Source organism: Hoplias malabaricus, chromosome 4 (genome assembly GCF_029633855.1).
Source record: "Hoplias malabaricus isolate fHopMal1 chromosome 4, fHopMal1.hap1, whole genome shotgun sequence".
Taxonomy (NCBI): domain Eukaryota; kingdom Metazoa; phylum Chordata; class Actinopteri; order Characiformes; family Erythrinidae; genus Hoplias; species Hoplias malabaricus.
Window position 1 is genome coordinate 67,987,306 of NC_089803.1, and position 20,634 is coordinate 68,007,939.

Below are 20,634 nucleotides of genomic sequence, written 5' to 3' on the forward strand. Positions count from 1 at the left end.
TGAGTAATGTTCGTTCATCTCCAGTTCCTGATCTGACGCTTCCTCATATTGGATTAATATAATATTTATCTGATATTTAAATGCACCCAAATCTTTTTGTTAAAAATCTTTTACTCAGGTGGCACAGGTCCAGGGAAGAATGTCTTTTTCAGAAAGGGCGATTAGAGAGTGATATGCTTTGTAGATGATTTTCACAGAAGGTGAATGATTTTATGATCATTCATTCATTCATTCATTCATTCATTCATTCATTCGTTCGTTAGTTCGTTAATTCATTCATTCATTCGTTCATCCACTCATTCGTTCGTTCGTTAATTCATTCGTTCCGTTCGTTCATTCATTCATTCATTCATTCATTAATTCATTCATTCGTTAATTCATTCGTTCGTTCATTCATTCATCCATTCATTCGTTCGTTCGTTCATCCATTCATTCGTTCGTTAATTCATTCGTTCATTCGTTCATCCACTCATTCGTTCGTTCGTTAATTCATTCGTTCCGTTAGTTCATTCATTCATTCATTCATTCATTAATTCATTCATTCGTTAATTCATTCGTTCGTTCATTCATTCATCCATTCATTCGTTCGTTCGTTCATCCATTCATTCGTTCGTTAATTAATTCGTTCGTTCATTCATTCATTCGTTCGTTCGTTAATTCGTTCGTTCGTTCATCCACTCATTCGTTCGTTCTTTAATTCATTCGTTCGTTAATTCATTCGTTCGTTCATTCATTCATCCATTCATTCGTTCGTTCGTTCATCCATTCATTCGTTCGTTAATTCATTCGTTCATTCGTTCGTTCGTTCATCCACTCATTCGTTAATTCATTCGTTCCGTTCGTTCATTCATTCATTCATTCATTCATTCGTTAATTCATTCGTTCGTTCATTCATTCATCCATTCATTCGTTCGTTCGTTCATCCATTCATTCGTTCGTTAATTCATTCGTTCATTCGTTCGTTCGTTCGTTCGTTCGTTAATTCATTCGTTCCGTTCGTTCATTCATTCATTCATTCATTCATTCGTTAATTCATTCGTTCGTTCATTCATTCATCCATTCATTCGTTCATCCATTCATTCGTTCATCCATTCATTCGTTCGTTAATTCATTCGTTCGTTCATTCATTCATTCGTTCGTTAGTTAATTCGTTCGTTCGTTCATCCACTCATTCGTTCGTTCTTTAATTCATTCGTTCGTTAATTCATTCGTTCGTTCATTCATTCATCCATTCATTCGTTCGTTCGTTCATCCATTCATTCGTTCGTTAATTCATTCGTTCATTCGTTCGTTCGTTCATCCACTCGTTCGTTCGTTAATTCATTCGTTCCGTTCGTTCATTCATTCATCCATTCATTCATTCGTTAATTCATTCGTTCGTTCATTCATTCATCCATTCATTCGTTCGTTCGTTCATCCATTCATTCGTTCGTTAATTCATTCGTTCGTTCTTTAATTCATTCGTTCCGTTCGTACATTCATTCATTCGTTCATTCATTCGTTCATTCGTTCGTTCGTTCGTTAATTCGTTCGCTCATTCATTCATTCATTCATTCATTAGTTCGTTCAGTTTCTGCAACAACTTCATCCTGGTCAGTGTTCTTCAGATGTTCCAATTAATTTGTATTCGTTAAAAAAATTAAATACACATGTGATAGGTCTTTTAAAGTATAAACAAATGAAGTCACTGGAGGAATTTTACAAACTTCACAGTGTGGAATCGAGTCCAAAGCTTTAGAGACGACTCTTGTTTCCCACATTGACTCATTAGGAGAATCGGTTCTTTTAGGACTCGACTCTCAGCCATAGCAACCAGTCTGAGAGACTTTCCAAACAGAGGAGCACAGCCCTGAAAGAAGAAGGAACGGGTGAGCGCTTTACTCAGATCTACATGTACACCAGGACTTAGTTTATAACGGTATAACGCTGGCGGCCATTTCACGGCTCGAGACTTGTGTAAAACACTCTTTTAAAATGAAATGTGGACAATAAACAATAGCTAACTTAGCTGTGTTGGCTAAAAGGATAAGCGCAGTTTGACATCCTGTCAGGCTTGAGAGAGAGCTGTTGTGCTAACGTATGGAAAGATGGTTAGCTACCTCAGTTTAGGAGGTTTTTTAAAAAGCATTCAAAGTTAAAATTGCTAGCTACATATGGACATTGATTAGGCTTAATACGTTACATTAACTCCACATTTAAACTAGCTAGCTTTAGCTTCATAGCCTTTTCATTTAGAAGCACGTTCTCTCATTGGTTTCAATATGAATAGGGTTCTGTCAACTTTATTTCCTTTTAGATAACTTTATATGACTACTGAGTCTTGGTTAAAGGATTTTAACACACACACACACACACACACACACACACACACACACACACAAAGAGTCAGCCATGACATTAAAATGCTTATGATTTGATATTAACTAAGATTGGATGTAATGTTTAAATTCATCCTGCCATTCATATATTTTTTTCCTAGAATGATCTGAAGGTGAACTCTTGCTCTTCAAACATTCACTATCTACTAAAATGGCCAGTATCAAGGAGAAAGGTAAGTGCACTAATTTGTGTGTAAATTATTTTAATTGCTAGCTACGTGTGACTTTAATGTTTTGTCTGTTACATAAAGCACTGACAAAGAAAAGCAATCTTAGCATCTTGAAGTGAAAATGGGCAGACACACAATACTACAACACACATCCCATGGGTCAGATCGGTAAACACAGGAGCTCCATCATTAACACAGTCCCTGTGAAGCAGGGCTCATCAGAGAGCTGAAGGTGGGAGACACAGCTTAGTTCTTACAGCAGAAGGAAAGTACCTTCTGCCCCCGAGGACATTGGTTATGTACAAGCTGTGTTCTTAGTTTTACTTTTGGTTTATACAGCACGTGTCCACACATTTGTGAATTTGGCTACTGTAAGGTGCACCCTCTGTGGGCTTGCAACAATCAGTTGAGAAGTTAGATTTGTTGCTACAAACAATATTCAAATGTACAAACATTCCTCTCATTTATCCATAATGAACTCATGGATCAAGTTCAATAACTGTGTGTTGCTCTTTGGCAGAGAACGCTCGAGAGGAGTTGGACTCAGTAGAATCTGAGCTGGAGTTGCTGGAGCTGCAGATTTCTGAGCTCCTTGAGAAGCAGGCCTCCTTATCCTCGAGGAAGAACCAACTTCTGAAAATACTGGAGGGCTCCAGTGACTGTTCTCGGCCCTCTGGTTCTGGAAAGGCCTCCAAACCTGCCTTTAGCAAGAAGGACTTGGAGCACTATGAACAGTCAGGTTTGTGGCATTAGCAAGGAAAGTTGGGCTACAAAAAGGAAAATGAAGTGTTTGTCATTTACAAACAGCTTACTGTCACTTTACAGTTTTTAGTTTTTATATAATTATCTCTAACAATGCATGTTATCTACATTATAGACTTCTCATGGTCAAAAGAGCTCCAGAAAAGCCTGAAAAATGTCTTCAACCTATCCAAATTCAGACCTCTTCAGCGGGCAGCCATCAATCTCAGTATGTCAGGAAAAGACCTCTTCCTGGTCATGCCGACTGGCCGTGGCAAGAGTTTGTGCTACCAGCTGCCAGCTCTCTGTTCAAAGGGTACGCACAAAATAACACAAAAGCATTCATTCATGCATTCATTATCTGTAAGCGCTTATCCATTTCAGGGTCGCGGTGGGATCATTGGGCACAAGGCGGGAATACACCCTGGAGGGGGCGCCAGTCCTTCACAGGGCAACACACACACATTCACTCACTCACTCACACCTACGGACACTTTTGAGTCGCCAATCCACCTATCCACCTGTGGGAGGAAACCCACGCGCACATGGGGAGAACACACCAACTCCTCAGAGACAGTCACCCAGAGGAAACCCACGCAGACACAGAGAGAACACACCACACTCCTCACAGACAGTCACCCGGAGGAAACCCACGCGGACACAGAGAGAACACACCACACTCCTCACAGACAGTCACCCGGAGCGGTGTGACTGCAACACTACCTGCTGCGCCACTGTGCCGCCCTACAAAAGCATTCTCTCAAGCCCTTTGCACCTCGAAATCCTGTCAAACTGAAAACGAGACATCTAAATATGTGCCAGTGTCAGAAAGTGACTTTATGCATGTTAAAAATGAATTGTTTTCAATTGTTGTTTAGATAAAGATGGTAGAAAATGTCTCCATCTAGTGGACAATTATGCCTAATTATATGCCACTGTATTTTTTTTATTGAATATTTGTTGTTTATAACTTTATATAAATGCAATAAAAAGCTTTAGGTGTTTTGTAAGATATAAAAAATAATGTTGTTCATTTTACAACATGTTAATTACATTCAGGGTTCAGTCTAAGTTTACACTAATGCACTCTATGCTTATGAGTCATATTTACATTCAAGGGGTTGTTGAGTAAGCCCCAAAACCAAAATGTTCTTATCTTATACTAAAAATGTATTAGTATCACACTAAATTTCTGTTCTTTTTGATTTGCATGTCTTACAGGTTTTACGTTGGTTATCGCACCTTTGGTGTCTCTGATGGAGGATCAGCTCATGTATTTGAAGTCTGTCAACGTTCCTTCTGTAACTCTCAATGCTTCTAGTTCAAAGGTACAGTGTCTGCTGAGCACTTTATGAATACATCACCTTGAAGGACCATTACAGAGGTCATGCGTGTGCTGAATGGTACCTTTAATTCTGGATTTTCCAGGAGGATTCCAAATATGTTATGGCAGGCATGATTGATAAAAATAGTCCCTTCAAACTGCTGTATGTAACTCCAGAGAAGATTGCCAAGAGCAAACTACTGATGTCTAAACTAGAGAAGGCGTATAACATGGGTCTGCTTGAGCGCATTGCTGTGGATGAGGTTCACTGCTGCAGTCAGTGGGGTCACGACTTCAGACCAGGTGAGGTTTCGGGATTGGTTTACTATTTGTGGACGCATGAACCACCCTTTTAGTATCCGAGTAAATGATCCTAATATCTGTCATAAAATTACATTATAACAACTTTGGTCTGAGTCTCCAAAGTTGTAACAGAAGGCTTGAAACTGCTGGACATGCCCTGCTTCTTTTGTGAGGAAACAAACCCCCACAGAAGAGAGAACTTCAACCCAGGGTTCTTCCGGTGGCACAGCTGAATTGAACTCCTTGTCCATCCATCCATTATCTGTAACCGCTTATCCAATTCAGGGTCACGGTGGGTCCAGAGCCTACCTGGAATCATTGGGCGCAAGGAGTAAATACACCCTTTACAGGGCAACACACACTCACACATTCACTCACACACTCACACCTACGGTCACTTTTTGAGTCGCCAATCCACCTACCAACGTGTGTTTTTGGACTGTGGGAGGAAACCGGAGCACCCGGAGGAAACCCACGCAGACACAAGGAGAACACACCACACTCCTCACAGACAGTCACCCGGAGGAAACCCACGCAGACACAGGGAGAACACACCACACTCCTCACAGACAGTCACCCAGAGGAAACCCACGCAGACAGAGAGAGAACACACCACACTCCTCACAGACAGTCACCCGGAGGAAACCCACACAGACACAAGGAGAACACACCACACTCCTCACAGACAGTCACCCAGAGGAAACCCACACAGACACAAGGAGAACACACCACACTCCTCACAGACAGTCACCCAGAGGAAACCCACGCAGACACAGGGAGAACACACCACACTCCTCACAGACAGTCACCCAGAGGAAACCCACGCAGACACAGGGAGAACACACCACACTCCTCACAGACAGTCACCCAGAGGAAACCCACGCAGACACAGGGAGAACACACTACACTCCTCACAGACATTCACCCAGAGGAAACCCACGCAGACACAGGGAGAACACACCACACTCCTCACAGACAGTCACCCGGAGTGGGAATCGAACCCACAACCTCCAGGTCCCTGGAGCTTTGTGACTCTGTGTGACTGCTGCACCACCGTGCCACAAATTTTATATTCAAAACATGCACAGACATCTCTTCCTGTGCACAGTGTATTTATAAATGCTTCATTTATATTAATCTTTTAGTACGTAAATGTATTGCAACTTAAATGACTTATTTCTGTGACAGACTACAAGCTTCTGGGTATTTTAAAGCGTCAGTTCCCCAAGGTCCCTCTGGTTGGACTGACTGCAACAGCTACCAGCAGCATCCTGAAAGACTGCCAGAAGATTCTGTGTGTTCCAGATCCAGTCACACTCACGGCACCATTCAACAGGCCGAACCTGTACTATGAAGTAAGCTTCACAAATGTTTCAGGCCCAGAGAAGGTCTATCTCCAAAGCATAGGATGTGAAGTGAATGTGGTGAAAAGTGAAACAAAAAAGGTGAACATTTGATTGTCTGTCTCTTGCAGGTTAGAATTAAAAATAATGATGATGCGACCAAACAAATTGCGGCATTGATCAAGGGAAAATACAAGGATCAGTCAGGTACACAGTGGAGGATGTTTTTTATATATCTACGTTTAAAACCCACGTACATGCCAAGCTGTTTGTGTACATACTTATTGCACATTCCTATGACTGGTTATCATTGTTCAAGTAGATTTTCTTCTTTTTTCTTTTATATACAGGGATTGTATACGTCTTCTCCCAGAAAGATGCAGAAGCGGTGGCCACTGACCTGCAGCAGCAGGGCATCCTGGCCAAACCATACCATGCAAATATGGAAGCTTCAGACAAGACTTCAGTTCATCATCAGTGGTCTAGCAAAAAGATCCAGGTGTGACCTTTCATTCCATGACACTGACTTTGAGCGATTGTTTAAATTGGCCAAATGAGAAATTATAAAGTGAAATAAATAATGATGGAAAGTCAACCATGGAAGGTTTACTGCTTTAATGGCACTGCTTATGTTACTTAAAATGCAAAGACCAAAAACATAACTCCACGAAGGTAACTTTCCAGGAGAAGAGGTTTATTCAAAGTTCAAAGAGTTTATTGTCATTTGCACAGTAAGGAACAGGTTCCGTGTACAATGAAATTCATTCTTTTGCTCCTCACCAAGAATGCCAAATGGAAGAGAAAAATACAATGAATAACTAGATAACTAATAAAGTGCAAAGTTCACTGAGATATATACATAGGTGAACGGTAAAGTGAACGAGTGCTACAATCACAACAGCAGTAAGTAGAAACAATCATTTGTGTGACAGTAAATGACAGAGGCATGTAAACATGTTGACAGTAAAGTGCAGAGTTATTTTTGAGGTAGGTTCAGGAGTCTGACGGCAGTGGGGAAGAAAGAGTTCTTTAACCTAGTGGTCTTGCATTTGACACTTCTGTACCTGCCTGAGAGCAGAAGTGCGAACAGTCCATGCTGGGGGTTGATGGGGTCTTTAAGGATGGAGGCAGCTCTCCTGCGGACTCTCTAGTGGTAGATGCTTTGCAGAGAGGGTAGTGGAGTCCTGGTGATCTTAGCAGTCTTCACTCTCTGCAAGCGTTTTCGGTCCATCACAGTCGTGCTGCCTTACCACACGGTGATAGAGCTGGTCAGGAGGTTCTCGATGACATATCTATAAATATTTTTGAGGATTCGTGAAATGAATCCTCAGAAATGATTTTTTTCACATAGTAGAATTGACAGATGGCTTTAAATGATGTAAAAATAACATGATTTAAAACAAACAAACAAACAAATAAAACCTCTAACATTCATTCATTCATTATCTGTAAGCACTTATCCAGTTCAGGGTCACGGCGGGTCCAGAGCCTACCTGGAATCATTGGGCGCAAGGCGGGAACACACCCTGGAGGGGGCGCCAATCCTTCACAGGGCAACACATACACACACACACACACATTCACTCACTCACACCTACAGACACTTTTGAGTCGCCAATCCACTTACCAACGTGTGTTTTTGGACTGTGGGAGGAAACCGGAGCACCCGGAGGAAACCCACGCAGACACAGGGAGAACACACCACACTCCTCACAGACAGTCACCCGGAGGAAACCCACAAAGACACAGGGAGAACACACCACACTCCTCACAGACAGTCACCCGGAGGAAACCCACGCAGACACAGGGAGAACACACCACACTCCTCACAGACAGTCACCCGGAGCGGGAATCGAACCCACAACCTCCAGGTCCCTGGAGCTGTGTGCAAATGTTATATTGATATTGAGATTATACCACAGTGCACAATGATTCTATTCACTATAAATCTTCTGTTAGTTTGTCTCTGCTCTTCAAATAATGTTTGTTAATTTGGGGAATGAGGAATATGAATTTACTTCTGGAAATAGTGTCATTTCATTTCAAGTGTTTTGGCATAATTCAGCTGCTGAGAGTTAAACAGAATTTGTTGCTGTTGGTGTAAAGTGGCTCATTTTAAAGGAATTTAAATTTTCTATTTGCATTATTCCAGTAATAATTCTATTCTATTTGCCTAATTTCCAGTAAAATGTCATATGTTATGTTGATTATGGGCGGCACGGTGGCGCAGCAGGTAGTCTCGCAGTCACACAGCTCCAGGGACCTGGAGGTTGTGGATTCGAGTCCCGTTCCGGGTGACCGCCTTTGAGGAGTGTGGTGTGTTCTCCCTGTGTCTGCGTGGGTTTCCTCCAGGTGACTGTCTGTGAGGAGTGTGGTGTGTTCTCCCTGTGTCTGCGTGGGTTTCCTCCGGGTGACTGTCTGTGAGGAGTGTGGTGTGTTCTCCCTGTGTCTGCGTGGGTTTCCTCCGGGTGACTGTCTGTGAGGAGTGTGGTGTGTTCTCCCTGTGTCTGCGTGGGTTTCCTCCGGGTGACTGTCTGTGAGGAGTGTGGTGTGTTTTCCCTGTGTCTGCGTGGGTTTCCTCCGGGTGACTGTCTGTGAGGAGTGTGGTGTGTTCTCCCTGTGTCTTTGTGGGTTTCCTCCCACGGTCCAAAAACACACGTTGGTAGGTGGATTGGTGACTCAAAAGTGTCCGTAGGTGTGAGTGTGTGTGTGTGTGTTGCCCTGTGAAGGACTGGCGCCCCCTCCAGGGTGTATTCCCGCCTTGCGCCTAATGATTCCAGTTAGGCTCTGGACCCTGAACTGGATAAGCGCTTACAGATAATGAATGAATGAATGAATGAAAACCTTTTTAGTTGAAGAACAGTTGCAGTTCTTCTTGTTAAATGGTTTGCTCGTAGAATTTATTTATTTTTTTATTTCTTCATTATAATAACAACGTATGTGCCAATGTTGTATCTCAGTGGCTTAATGACACACCCCTGTGCCGGGCTCATGGCATTTTTCATTGCTGCTTCTATGATTAGATTTGTAGCCCTTCATAATTACACATTTATTGACTTTATCCTTTAAGTACGCTGTGTGCTGTCTTTTCAGGTGGTTGTTGCAACTGTGGCATTTGGAATGGGTATCGACAAAGCTGATGTACGCTTTGTAATCCACCATACCATCAGCAAGTCAATAGAGAACTACTATCAGGAGAGTGGGCGTGCAGGTAGGTTGCAGTAAACTGTGCATCTACAAGTCTCCTTTATATGAGAAGGAAAATCCCTCTCAATTGTCAGTGGAAGCCTGTGTAAAGATTTTTTTAAGAACCAAGTAGTTGTGAAAATATCATTTGAAATATGAGTGAATCTAACCCGAGGTTATGTACTCATTTTTTTAAGGGAGGGACGACAGTCCAGCAGACTGCATAGTGTTCTATGGGTTTGCAGATATCTTTAGGATTGCCACCATGGTTGTGATGGAGAATACTGGCCAGCAGAAGCTTCACAATATGGTGGCTTATTGTCAGAATGTGGACAGGTATGTATGGGCTGACAGGCAGAGGAAGGTTTATATTTTTCCTCATTTGCACTGATGAAATATCATTTCATTTCAAGCTTGGCTGGCTAGCAGAAACATTAAAACTATAATTAAAAATCTAAATACAATTAAGCCAGTGTCCAGGTTGGTGTAAAGTGTTTGTACGTTGCACATAGATGTCGCCGTGCTATGATGGCTGTGCATTTTGACGAAGTTTGGGACGACGAGGAATGTAACCAGATGTGTGACGTCTGTCGTCATGGCAATGGTGAAGGAAATGTTTGTTTTTCTGCTAAGACAAGTACCACAACTGCACACATACTTACACTTCACTTTTAAATCACATTGTAGTTTACTCACAGTCTCAGTTTCACTGAATTATAAGCGGTCCATCCATTTATGTCAGACTATGTCACCATGGATATCACCAAACACGCTCGTGATGTGGTGACGATTGTGGAGCTGGCTGCGTCTCTCGATGAGAAGATGACTCCGCTCAAGGTGTGCGATACTTGGATGGGGAAAGGGAATGCCAAGTTTCGCAAAACGATCGATGTTACAGTCCTTTCCCGCCAGGAGGTGGAGTCTGTCATTGTCCATCTTTTACTGAATGGCTATTTCAGGTATTTTTTTTTTTAAAGTTCAGAGATTAGTTTATTACTTTACTGAGTTACCAAAGTAAAATAGGAATATTAACTTGGGTGAGGCATGGTTTAATTAGTCTCCTCTTTCTTTCAAAAGTGAAGACTTCAGCTTCACCCCATATACTACGTATTTCTACCTGAAACCAGGACGCAAGGCTGCTCTACTTAAGAATGAAAACCACACGGTTACTATGAAGATGAAGAGGAAAGTGCCTACACCCAGCCCAGGGAGACTGTCTGAAGCTGCTTCCAGTGTAAATATTTGTTTTATATTTTAAATATTCTATTTATATCTTCTGAAATGCTGTCTTTCTCTAATCAAAAAAACTGCTATAACATTGAGAGCTTCTTAAAGTAAAACAAAGGTTTTTTTTTTTTTTTTCCCCCAGTTTATGGCAGTGTCTATTTCCTTTCAACACAAATTTACATTGGCTTTTTCATTTTAACATCACTATGATTTTGTTGAGTGTTTAAAAGTGGTTTTAAGATGATGTGAATGACTTAATATTTCATTTTCTCCCACATGTCCATTATAGCTATTAGCGCCAAGAGATAACGTTCTAGGAACTAACCCTAACTTACATAGTCCGAAAAGATTTGCCAAAGTCCTGTGCTTATTTATAAAAATAAAAAAGTAATATGTATGTGTGTGTATGTTTAATAATATAATTCTGTATATTGAAGCAGGTGTATTTTCCCTGTGTCCGCGTGGGTTTCCTCCGGGTGCTCCGGTTTCCTCCCACAGTCCAAAAACACACGTTGATAGGTGGATTGGCGACTCAAAAGTGTCCGTAGGTGTGAGTGTGTGAGTGAATGTGTGTGTGTGTGTGTGTGTTGCCCTGTGAAGGACTGGTGCCCCCTCCAGGGTGTATTCCCGCCTTGTGCCCAATGATTCCAGGTAGACTCTGGACCCACCGCGACCCTGAACTGGATAAGGGTGCATTGAAGCATAAAAGACCTAGTTTGATATATATATATGAAAAGTCCATAACACTTAATACAACACACATTTAGTATTCCTAACCTTCGAACCCAGTCTTAATTTAGAGTGTGAATAAACTCTGTCTATCTGTGCAATGAGTTTTGAAAGGCTGCAGTTTAATTCAGTAACACTGAAATAACTTACTGAGAATGAGATTTGTGTTCTATGGTTAATTCACTTACTCTAGAATTTTAGACCTATGGATGTTATCAGAATGTTAGGCAGAGAAGAATTGTTGAAAGCCCGTCATGATGAGACATCAGGTTTCATGTGCACTAGCAAATACACAGGGTCTTCCAGGTGTGTGATCATCAGGCAATAGTGAATGCTACACTGTCAGAAAATTTGTTACTGTGGTGGTAACCTCAAGGGTACATATTTGTACCTTATTCTATTATAAATGTAGATATTAACATTGTGTTGATTTCATAACTCTGCTGCATAGCTCTGGAGATACCCACCTTCTCATGGGTAACAAAGCTGCATCAGGTTTTGTTAAAACGTTCAGCAGTAATGCATCTGTATTTAGAAATGTATTTTTAAAGATGATGATGATGATGATGATTTATTTTACACAAAGGTCGTCAAGGTAGAGAATGAAATTGTCCCTGAAATTTGGAAAAGCTCTGGCGTGACTTTCATAAAGGTATGATTCATGCTTGCAAAAAAGGCTAGTAGTGTTACTGTATGCTCTTATGGTGACTCTGTGACCCTGATACACTCTTTACTGCTAGCCTCAGTACAGAAGAAAAGGCAGACTACGGAGGAGGAGGAGGAGAAATTGGAAGCATGAAAATGAAGCTGTACAAAAGGCACTGATTGATGAAAAATGGAAAAGAACTAAAAAGAAGCACCAGAGAAGGGCACAGCGACAGTATGTTAAGAGCACGCTAACTTCAGGAGACGTTAAACCTGAGTTTAAAAGTAAAATAAGGCCTTTCCAATGCAGAGCTGTCAAAAAGGTGAAGCAACGGTTTCTCTCGCTTCAGTCGAAGCTGTTGGGTGTGTTGGTGTCAGTGATCTTGAGTCACACTTTGGTGCACAATTTCTGGAGACTTTTGAAGTACAGGAGGTCCTCAGGTTACGTCAGTCCCGAGTTACGATGTTTCGTGGTTAAGACACATCTCCCATTTACTGTATTAAGCCTTGTTTGGACTTAAGTGGTTTTGCGTCGTAAACCGTCGTAACGCGAACTTCGTGTTTGGTGTGCGCGACGGAAGAATACACGGTTACGCGGTTCGGGACCGAGGAGGATAGGTGTTAGGATAGGACAAGTGCTTACAGTATGTTATTTACGTACATTATGTCTTACACCGAAAATTGGTTTACGACGCAACGTAGGAATGGATCAATGTCGTAAGTCGAGGACCCCCTGTGTCTGTTTTTCACCAGATTGAATTTGCACTGTATCACTGTGACACTGGGTGGTGATTGGTGGATCATGATTGTAGGGGCTTATTACTCAGAGAGGACTGATATACAGAACGGTGCTCTTAAATTTGTTGACTGTTTTGTTGTGTTGAAAATTAGATTTGTTCTTTCTGCACGGTGGCGCAGCAGGTAGTGTCGCAGTCACACAGCTCCAGGGACCTGGAGGTTGTGGGTTCGATTCCCACTCCGGGTGACTGTCTGTGAGGAATTGGTGTGTTCTACCCGTGTCCGCGTGGGTTTCTTCTGGGTGCTACAGTTTCCTCCCACAGTCCAAAAACACACATTGGTAGGTGAATTAGCGACTCAAAAGTGTCCGTAGGTGTGAGTGTGTGAGTGAATGTGTGTGTGTGTGTGTGTGTCTGTGTTGCCCTGTGAAGGACTGGCGCCCCCTCCAGGGTGTATTCCCGCCTTGCGCCCAATGATTCCAGGTAGGCTCTGGACCCACTGCGACCCTGAATTGGATAAGCGGTTACAGATAATGAATGAATGAATGAATAAATAATTAGTTATGCACCCCCTCCACAGTGTGTTCTTGCCTTGTGCCCAGTGATTCCGGGAAGGCTCTGGACCCCCTGAAGTGGAGAAGTGGTTAAAGACAATGAATGAATAATTAGTTATACAGTTATCTATTTAGCACCATCAGGAATGTTTGGTACGAACTCATCCGTCACGCGTTTTAATTTCGTTTATGTTCAACTGCTGTTTTGAAATCAGAATTTTAAACATAAATGTTGAGGTCTCTCTCTCTCTCGCTCTCATTTTTTCAGTGCCTTCTACACAAGAATCAAACAAGTAATTAGTATAAATATTCAGAAGTAATGTAAGCACCAACACTGGTTGGAGAAAACCCAATCAGGTTTACAACAGATTTTCTCGTGTCCATTAATTCAGTTAAAAATGTGATTTGTCCTGGATGTATAGTTATGGGTTCTATATCATTTTATTTATGCAGGACGTTGTGACCATCTTCATTTTCATTGTCCATATACCTGATATGCCCTTTAAAAAAAAAAAAACTCTTGTACTGCCCACAGGTTAAAGATTCAGGGGTCAGTGGAAATAGAAGTAGTGCCAAGTTAAAACCAAAAGGAAAAAGACCTGCTGAGAATTCTGGGGAGCACTCTGTGACCAAGAAAATCAAGAAAGAGCGTGTTCCCTAAGCCATGAGGAAAAGAGATCAAAAGTACAGTTACCCTTTCTTGTCAAATAAGCATGTAGGCATGAGTGTTTTTACACAGGAGCATATGAACCAAACATTTTGCAGCCTCTAATTGTCTTGCTTCAGCCATTATTATTACTATGTCTATGTGCTGTATGTGTATTGTCCTGGCTATAAGCATCTTCATAATTTTGTGTTGGCCAGCGTTGTTCTGGTTAACACGGGTTCACTTACATTCGGACTTTGGCATTGCAAGGGCATCTAACGTTAACGCTATGCATGGTTCACTAACCCCTTTCTATAGCTGTAACATGCTACCCACTATATCATTACCCTATTACGTATCTTACATACCTTCAATTTCCTCAGGACGACCAATCAGCCGCTGAGACGCAGGAAGGGACCATCACAAATCCAGCTGCTGCCAATGTTGACCCACATGCAAATAACAAAATGATCAAAATGAACAAGGACCAACAGAATCAGGAGAAGAGACTTGCCCAAAATCATGAGGAAGGCATCTCTTTAGAAGCAAATGAAATTAGCCAGCCTCCTGTAATTGAGGTTGACGTACAAGTCAGCATTCAAGAACAGAACTGTGCCGCTGGAAACGATAATAATGAAAATCCCAAATTCAACATTAAACGTAAATCAATGTCACCTAAAAGTAGACAACAGCAAATTTCATCAACAGTTTCAAATAGTGTTTCCAAAGCTGGCCGTAGCAAGTCTATTTTAGTTAGCTGTCCATCTGAGACCTCCATCATTTCTGCCTCAGCCCTTGAAGAGCTGTGTGACCTCCGCAGTTACTACAACAAACAGTTGAGACAAATCAACTACATTTCCCATGAACATTTGCAGGACTCCAGTTCAGGAATGTTGACCTGTATAAGAGAACCACTAAGAAGTCTGCGTCTCCCATCAAGTACAAAAATAGCCAGAAGTGCGAGGAATTTATGGACACGTGTGAGTTTGAGAAGAAAGCTCATTGAAAGATGACCAGCACTGTTTCTGTTTTGTTGTTGTTTGTTATATAAATTCTCTTTGTATACATTTCTTGTAAAAGTAGTTGACTCAGGAGTGGCAGAGTGCAAACATTTCAGGGATGTTTGAAATATAACATACTGCACTGCCTTTGTGTTAAAAAAAAAAAAAGACACTGTACTATGATTTGTTTTTGATTGACACATTGAATTATGTTTTTTTTTTACATTGACAGTATTAGTTTTGATAAGTTGTGGTTTTTACAAATGATCATGGTTTGCACTCTTATAAATAATAAATAATAAATCCTTCCTGACTAGGGTTTAGGAGTTTGGTGTGTTCTCCCTGTGTCCATGTGGGTGTCCTCCGGGTGTCTGTAGGTGTGAATGTGTGTGTGTGTCGCCCTGTGAAGGACTAGTGCCCTCTCCAGGGTGTGTTCCCAACTTGCGCCCAGTCTTTCCGGGTAGGCTTTGGACCCACCGCGTCCCTGAATTGGATAAGCGGTTTCAGACAATGAATGAAGCTATGCAAAAATCCATTGGGTGGATGCTGGTGGCACTGGTGTGCGATTTGAGGAGAGGCAATTATTGACATGTGGTTTGGAAACCAGTAATACATCATTGACAAAGGAAAAAAAAACCCTCACCAAGTTTGTTGAGGAAAATTAATTGAAAGGAGGCTCTAGTACCTTGCTGGGTCACCTCTAGCTTGGATACAAGATCAGATGAACATGGAGGCTTCCATATGGTATATACAGGTTCCATATGGCATCCCGTGGTATATTTGCCCACAGATGTTGCAGCTGGGCCTGTCGATCCTGCACACCTAAAGGCTGCCAAATCTGGCCCAATACATGCTTGATAGGTGAAGAATCTGGTGAAAGAGACCAATGAAATATTGCAATCTGGCGGAGACATTCCTGGGAAACCCTGTGTGGGCGAGCATTAAACCCTGAGAGGCAGCATGTAGCCACAGGACATCCTGCACATATCCCTGAGCTGTTAGTGTTCCTTGCATCACTACTAGAAGAGACATACTGTTGTATTCTCGCCAGAGCATCACAACATCAACAACAGTGTGTCGCGTCACAGCAAAGGCAGGATTGAAGCACTCCCTACATGGCCTCCATGCTCTAACCCAAACATGCCTGGGCCTGGTGCTGTCAATCATCACCCTATCGATGTCATCCCAGTGTTTACACAAAGCATGCGATGTGCTTTCTCTTCAGTGACACATCGGCCTGGGGATTTGGAGGCAAAACTTTGAGTAGCATGTTGAGACGGATCAATGTTTTACTTTAAGGTCAAAGGTCGCATTAGGATTCTAATGGGAACAAGGCCCATTCTGAAACCACTTTACACGTCAGTGCCAGAGGGAAGGCACTGGAAGCTACGGTGGAAATGCAAACAACAATGACCTCAATACGTAACCTCTGACCTCTATGTTAAGCCTTATTTCTTTCTATTGATCTTCTACATGGTTTAGTTCGGTATGTGTGTGAGAAAGTTCCTGTAATGGTAAGAGGCTTTAAAGAGCCATTACAAGCTCCCTGCTTGTGCTTGTGTGTGTAAAGTTACTACATGGATGTCATTGGACCGGTGGCCTTTGTGTGTCTGAGAGAGTGCATATGTAGTCTTAGGTTACCTTTTGGGTCAGTGGGGGCAGCATTAGTTGCAGGGAAGTCCAGCATGTCCCTTTTACTTAGAGAATACTCACAGACAAGAGGACAGAACTGACTGTTTAAGAGAAGTTCACAAACCCCAGGTGAGCTTTGGGACACGTTGGAGCGATACAGACTCTGAATTCTTGAATTAATTATGATGCTAGATGAGCTTGGGCTAGGAGTGGGAATATGTGAATGTCAATGACTTTGTGGAGCCTGCAATAGCTTTTCTTATTTTATGGTTATGGTTTCTCTCGACTGCTGGAGACTTGGCAGATTGTTACAGTTGCTTAAGATCTTCTGGAAACACATCTGTTTGGACTGCCAGGTTTTTGCTTGTTTATGTGGATTGCTGTCTCCCCTCTTTAGCCTTGCCAGTAAAAAATGAGAGCAAGGATTTTGCTGTTTTGGATCTTCACTGGGACTGCTGAGACATTACTGCTACAGCCAAGTAAGTACTGCGATGCTGAATATTTGATTAACCTTCCAAGAACAAAATGGCTGTCTCATGTTCAACATGACCATACTACCTATGTCTTCAGTTAAGTCTGCCCTTACTGCTATTAGAGATCAGTGTCATTTAACAGTACAGCTGGATCTGTGTTGCATTCAGCGATGGTTTAATGGCAATTTAGTACTTGTAATGATGCTTCATTGAGTGTGTGATCTTCTCCAGGCTTTAATGTGTCAACTCTGCAGAATGCTTCCATGGAGGAGGCTGACTGGGGTCACCTCACATGGCCCACTGCAGTAGAGCAAGAACAGAACTGGGTGGGAGAAACTCAGGTGGATGTGACACAGACAGAGGACGAGGAAACTGACATACCACAAAATATCGAAACCGATCTAGAGAGAGATTATAATTCAAGTGAGAGTGAACATAGTCAGGAAACTTGGTCAGTGCTTGGTCAGAAGTTATCAAATGGGAGCAAGGCTGTGTTGGAGAATTTCGATTTTTCTGCAACATCTACAGATCATCAAATTCTCGGTCAAAGTAACACTACATCTACAGATTCTGCATCTTTTCAGCATTTCCAACCCACTGTAGGTCCACTAATGTTCACTGGGATTTTGGAGGAATCTGCAGCTCTCCTTGTCCCTGAGGAAAGTCACCTGCCTGTAATTAATGTGTCCATCCCGCTGATGAATGAGACTAGCATGAATGCAAACGTCTCTGAGGCTCAGATTGAAAAAGATAACCCTGAAGAGACAACAGAAGCTTCAACGGTTATGGGAGCGAGGGCTGACCCTACTGCTGTGAGCCTTCCCAACAATTTCAGACAAGAACCACAGCCTGAAATCCAAAGAAAAAATATTAAAGACAGTCAAGCAGCCAAAACAAAGAACAAACACCAAGGAAAGGAGAGGAAAAAGAAAGCGCTTAAAAAAGGGAAATTGGTGAAAAAGTCGAAACAGGAATCAGACGGGGTGACCACTGCTCCATATTTCCCTTATTTCAAAGATCACTACTGTCCACCAGAGTGCACCTGCTATGGAAGGTGTGTATTAAAATCTCATTTTACACTGAACAATCGCTGGATTTGGAACACTTACCTTGTATCCTCACGTCAGATCCACTGACCACACAGGAGCACTTTGTAGTTTACAATTACAAATTGTAGTCCACCTGTTTCTCTGCATACTTTATTACCCCTATTTCACCCTGTTCTTTAATGCTCAGAACCCCCAACAGAGCAGGTATGATGTGGGTGGTGGATCATTCTCAGTGCTGCAGTGACACTGACATGGTGGAGGTGTGTGAGTGTGTGTTGCGCTGGTATGAGTGGATCAGACACAGCAGTGCTGCTCGAGTTTTTAAACACTGTCCGAGTTTTTAAACACTGTGCTGTTGGCTGGATATTTTTAGTTTTCAGTCCAGTAATGATACTGAGGTATTTAAAAACCCCAGTAACGGTGAACAATCTACTACCTAAAATCTGAGGGAGTCCTGAGCATTGAAGAACAGGGTGAAAGATGGACTGCAGTCGGTAATTGTAGAACTACAGGGTGCTCCTGTGTGGTCAGTGGAGCTGATAAAATGGACAATGAGTGTAGATATAGAGTAGTTCTAATCCAGTGATCGTTCAGTGTATATCCTATGATTTATTTTTCCCAAAACAAGTTAAATTAAATGATTAACATATTCTCATAACCAGGTGTGTTTAAACCTTCACATAGGACTGCATTGTACTTGGCTTGATGACGAAAAGGCATAATCACAGATGTCTGTAAAAAGCATTAAAATCTGATTTGATTATAACAGCTCTCTGATGTCTCGTCCCGACAGGGTGGTGCAGTGTTCAGACAAAGATCTTGATAACATTCCCTATGGCATTCCATACAACTCCCGTTATGTCCTCCTTATGAACAACCGCATCGACAGCATCCAGCTTGACCTTCTCTCTCAGTATCTCTCCATGGAGTTCTTGGTGCTTAGCAACAACCTCTTGACAGACAGCTCTCTGGAGGGGGCCTTTGAGGGCATCCAGGCCCTGAAGCGGCTCTACTTGGAGCGGAACCTCCTCCAGAGCATTCCAGCGGCCCTCCCCGCCACTCTGGAAGAGCTCCGACTGGATGGGAACAAAGTGATAGTGATGTCAGATACGGCCTGGAGTTGCTGCCCGAACCTTCTGATCCTCACCCTGAGCAACAACAGTTTGGGGAGCGGGTCATCCACCATCCCTGCTGGAGTGCTGTCCCCACTGGTTAGTCTTCGCACCCTCAGCCTCTCCCACAACAAGCTGACCTTGGTCCCCCTGCACCTCCCCCTCAGCTTGCAGGAGCTGTACCTCCGAGGTAACCTCATCCACCGCTTTCAGGGTGGGGTATTTCAGGGTAAAGCAGAGCTCTTAGTGCTGGACCTCAGTGCCAACAAACTGACCAATAAAGGCCTAGGCAAAGCTGCATTAATCAATGCCACACGCCTGGAGAGTCTAAATCTGGAAGGGAACTTCCTAAAGCATGTTCCTCGGCACCTCCCGCGATCCCTAAAGACCCTCAACCTGGAGGGGAACTCCATATCTAGTGTCAGTAAAGCTGCCTTCCTCTCTCTGACCCATTTGGAGCACCTGGGCCTGGCTCGTAACAAGATTTCCAAAGTGGCCCCTGGAGCTTTCTGGGTGCTTCCACTGCTTCACCAGCTGGATATGAGCTACAACACACTGCGGCAGGTCCCACGGCAACTGCCCACCTGGTTGGTCTCCATCACGCTCACCCATAACAAGATCCGAACCATCCCACGTGATGCGTTCTGCTGGGCAAGGCACGACAAGACACCCAGCAGTCAGCTTGTGAGAGTGCAGCTGGAGAACAACCTGGTGGACTTGGGGAGTCTAGACAACCAAGCTTTGAACTGCTTGAGGGGCTTTCAGGTGGTGCACTTCTACTGAAGTATTTTGTTTAAACCCTAGCACCTGGCAGGGTGGGGTCTGCACATGATTCTTGTGCATTTTAAGGGGCAAATTAACTAAAGAAATCAGTGGATTCTTGTTCTAGTCTTGGACTCTGCCAGCTATAAATTCTTTTTACATTCACTTCAGCTCAGAAAGAGCATGCTTAGTTGAAATCAAGTGTGTTAGAGCATGGAAAAACAGCAGACAGGTGTACTCCAGGACCAGCATTGAAAATACTGAATAGCTAATCAATAGGACACAATAGAAACTTACAATACATACTACAGTGTGTTTCTTCCAGTGTTGTCAGGAGATCTCAATCAACAGGACTTTGAGATTCAAGTGGCAGTATTCCTATTATGTCTGATCTTACAGAATCATTAAAAAAAATTACAGTTTAAAGAATTTAAGATTACATTAATTAAGAGAAAATCGGGAGAAAGGAGATGAGGTCAGAGGCTGCAAACCCACAGAGACCCTGATCAGGATGATGTGTTTACATAAGATGAATGACGTAATGCATTTACAAATGCCAGGCCATGCAAATGTACTAATGCATTACAGCTTCAAAATCATTATGATGCTTCACTGACCCGTA

General features: G+C 42.6%; 2 protein-coding genes across 7 annotated transcripts; both read left to right on the forward strand.

Moving 5' to 3' along the window:
• The first annotated feature begins 1,768 nt into the window (after positions 1 to 1,768).
• On the forward strand, positions 1,769 to 15,261 carry recql (RecQ helicase-like). Of its 6 annotated transcripts, XM_066669988.1 has the most exons (18): positions 1,769 to 1,868; positions 2,480 to 2,551; positions 3,069 to 3,287; positions 3,426 to 3,605; positions 4,511 to 4,617; positions 4,718 to 4,916; positions 6,105 to 6,271; positions 6,391 to 6,466; positions 6,610 to 6,758; positions 9,353 to 9,470; positions 9,643 to 9,781; positions 9,958 to 10,049; positions 10,188 to 10,404; positions 10,523 to 10,679; positions 11,988 to 12,053; positions 12,142 to 12,369; positions 13,873 to 14,021; positions 14,367 to 14,504. In XM_066669988.1, exons 2-17 carry the CDS (start codon positions 2,530 to 2,532, stop codon positions 13,996 to 13,998), a joined length of 2,262 nt encoding a protein of 753 aa, XP_066526085.1. In that variant the 5' UTR covers positions 1,769 to 1,868; positions 2,480 to 2,529; the 3' UTR covers positions 13,999 to 14,021; positions 14,367 to 14,504. The 6 variants fall into 6 exon arrangements, with proteins under 6 accessions (XP_066526085.1, XP_066526081.1, XP_066526086.1 ...); XM_066669984.1 differs by lacking the exon at positions 13,873 to 14,021 and having other exon boundaries at positions 1,774 to 1,868; positions 14,367 to 15,261; XM_066669985.1 differs by lacking the exons at positions 1,769 to 1,868; positions 13,873 to 14,021 and adding an exon at positions 1,894 to 1,918 and having other exon boundaries at positions 14,367 to 15,261.
• A 2,541-nt stretch (positions 15,262 to 17,802) lies between these two features.
• Positions 17,803 to 20,033, forward strand: wu:fc23c09. Its single transcript, XM_066668889.1, has 2 exons — positions 17,803 to 18,143; positions 18,932 to 20,033. The coding sequence occupies exons 1-2, from the start codon at positions 17,803 to 17,805 to the stop codon at positions 20,031 to 20,033; spliced, it is 1,443 nt and encodes a 480-aa protein (XP_066524986.1).
• The last annotated feature ends 601 nt before the right edge of the window (positions 20,034 to 20,634 follow it).

Bases quoted from the DNA above. Each gene is read 5' to 3' on its own strand.
- recql (XM_066669984.1), top strand. From the start codon at position 2,530: ATGGCCAGTATCAAGGAGAAAG. The intron at 3,288-3,425 runs GTTTGTGGCATT...TCTACATTATAG, and splicing joins GGAGCACTATGAACAGTCAG to ACTTCTCATGGTCAAAAGAG. The intron at 9,782-9,957 runs GTATGTATGGGC...CGTTGCACATAG, and splicing joins TATTGTCAGAATGTGGACAG to ATGTCGCCGTGCTATGATGG.
- wu:fc23c09 (XM_066668889.1), top strand. From the start codon at position 17,803: ATGAATGCAAACGTCTCTGAGGCTCAGATTGAAAAAGATAACCCTGAA. The intron at 18,144-18,931 runs GTGTGTATTAAA...TCGTCCCGACAG, and splicing joins GAGTGCACCTGCTATGGAAG to GGTGGTGCAGTGTTCAGACA.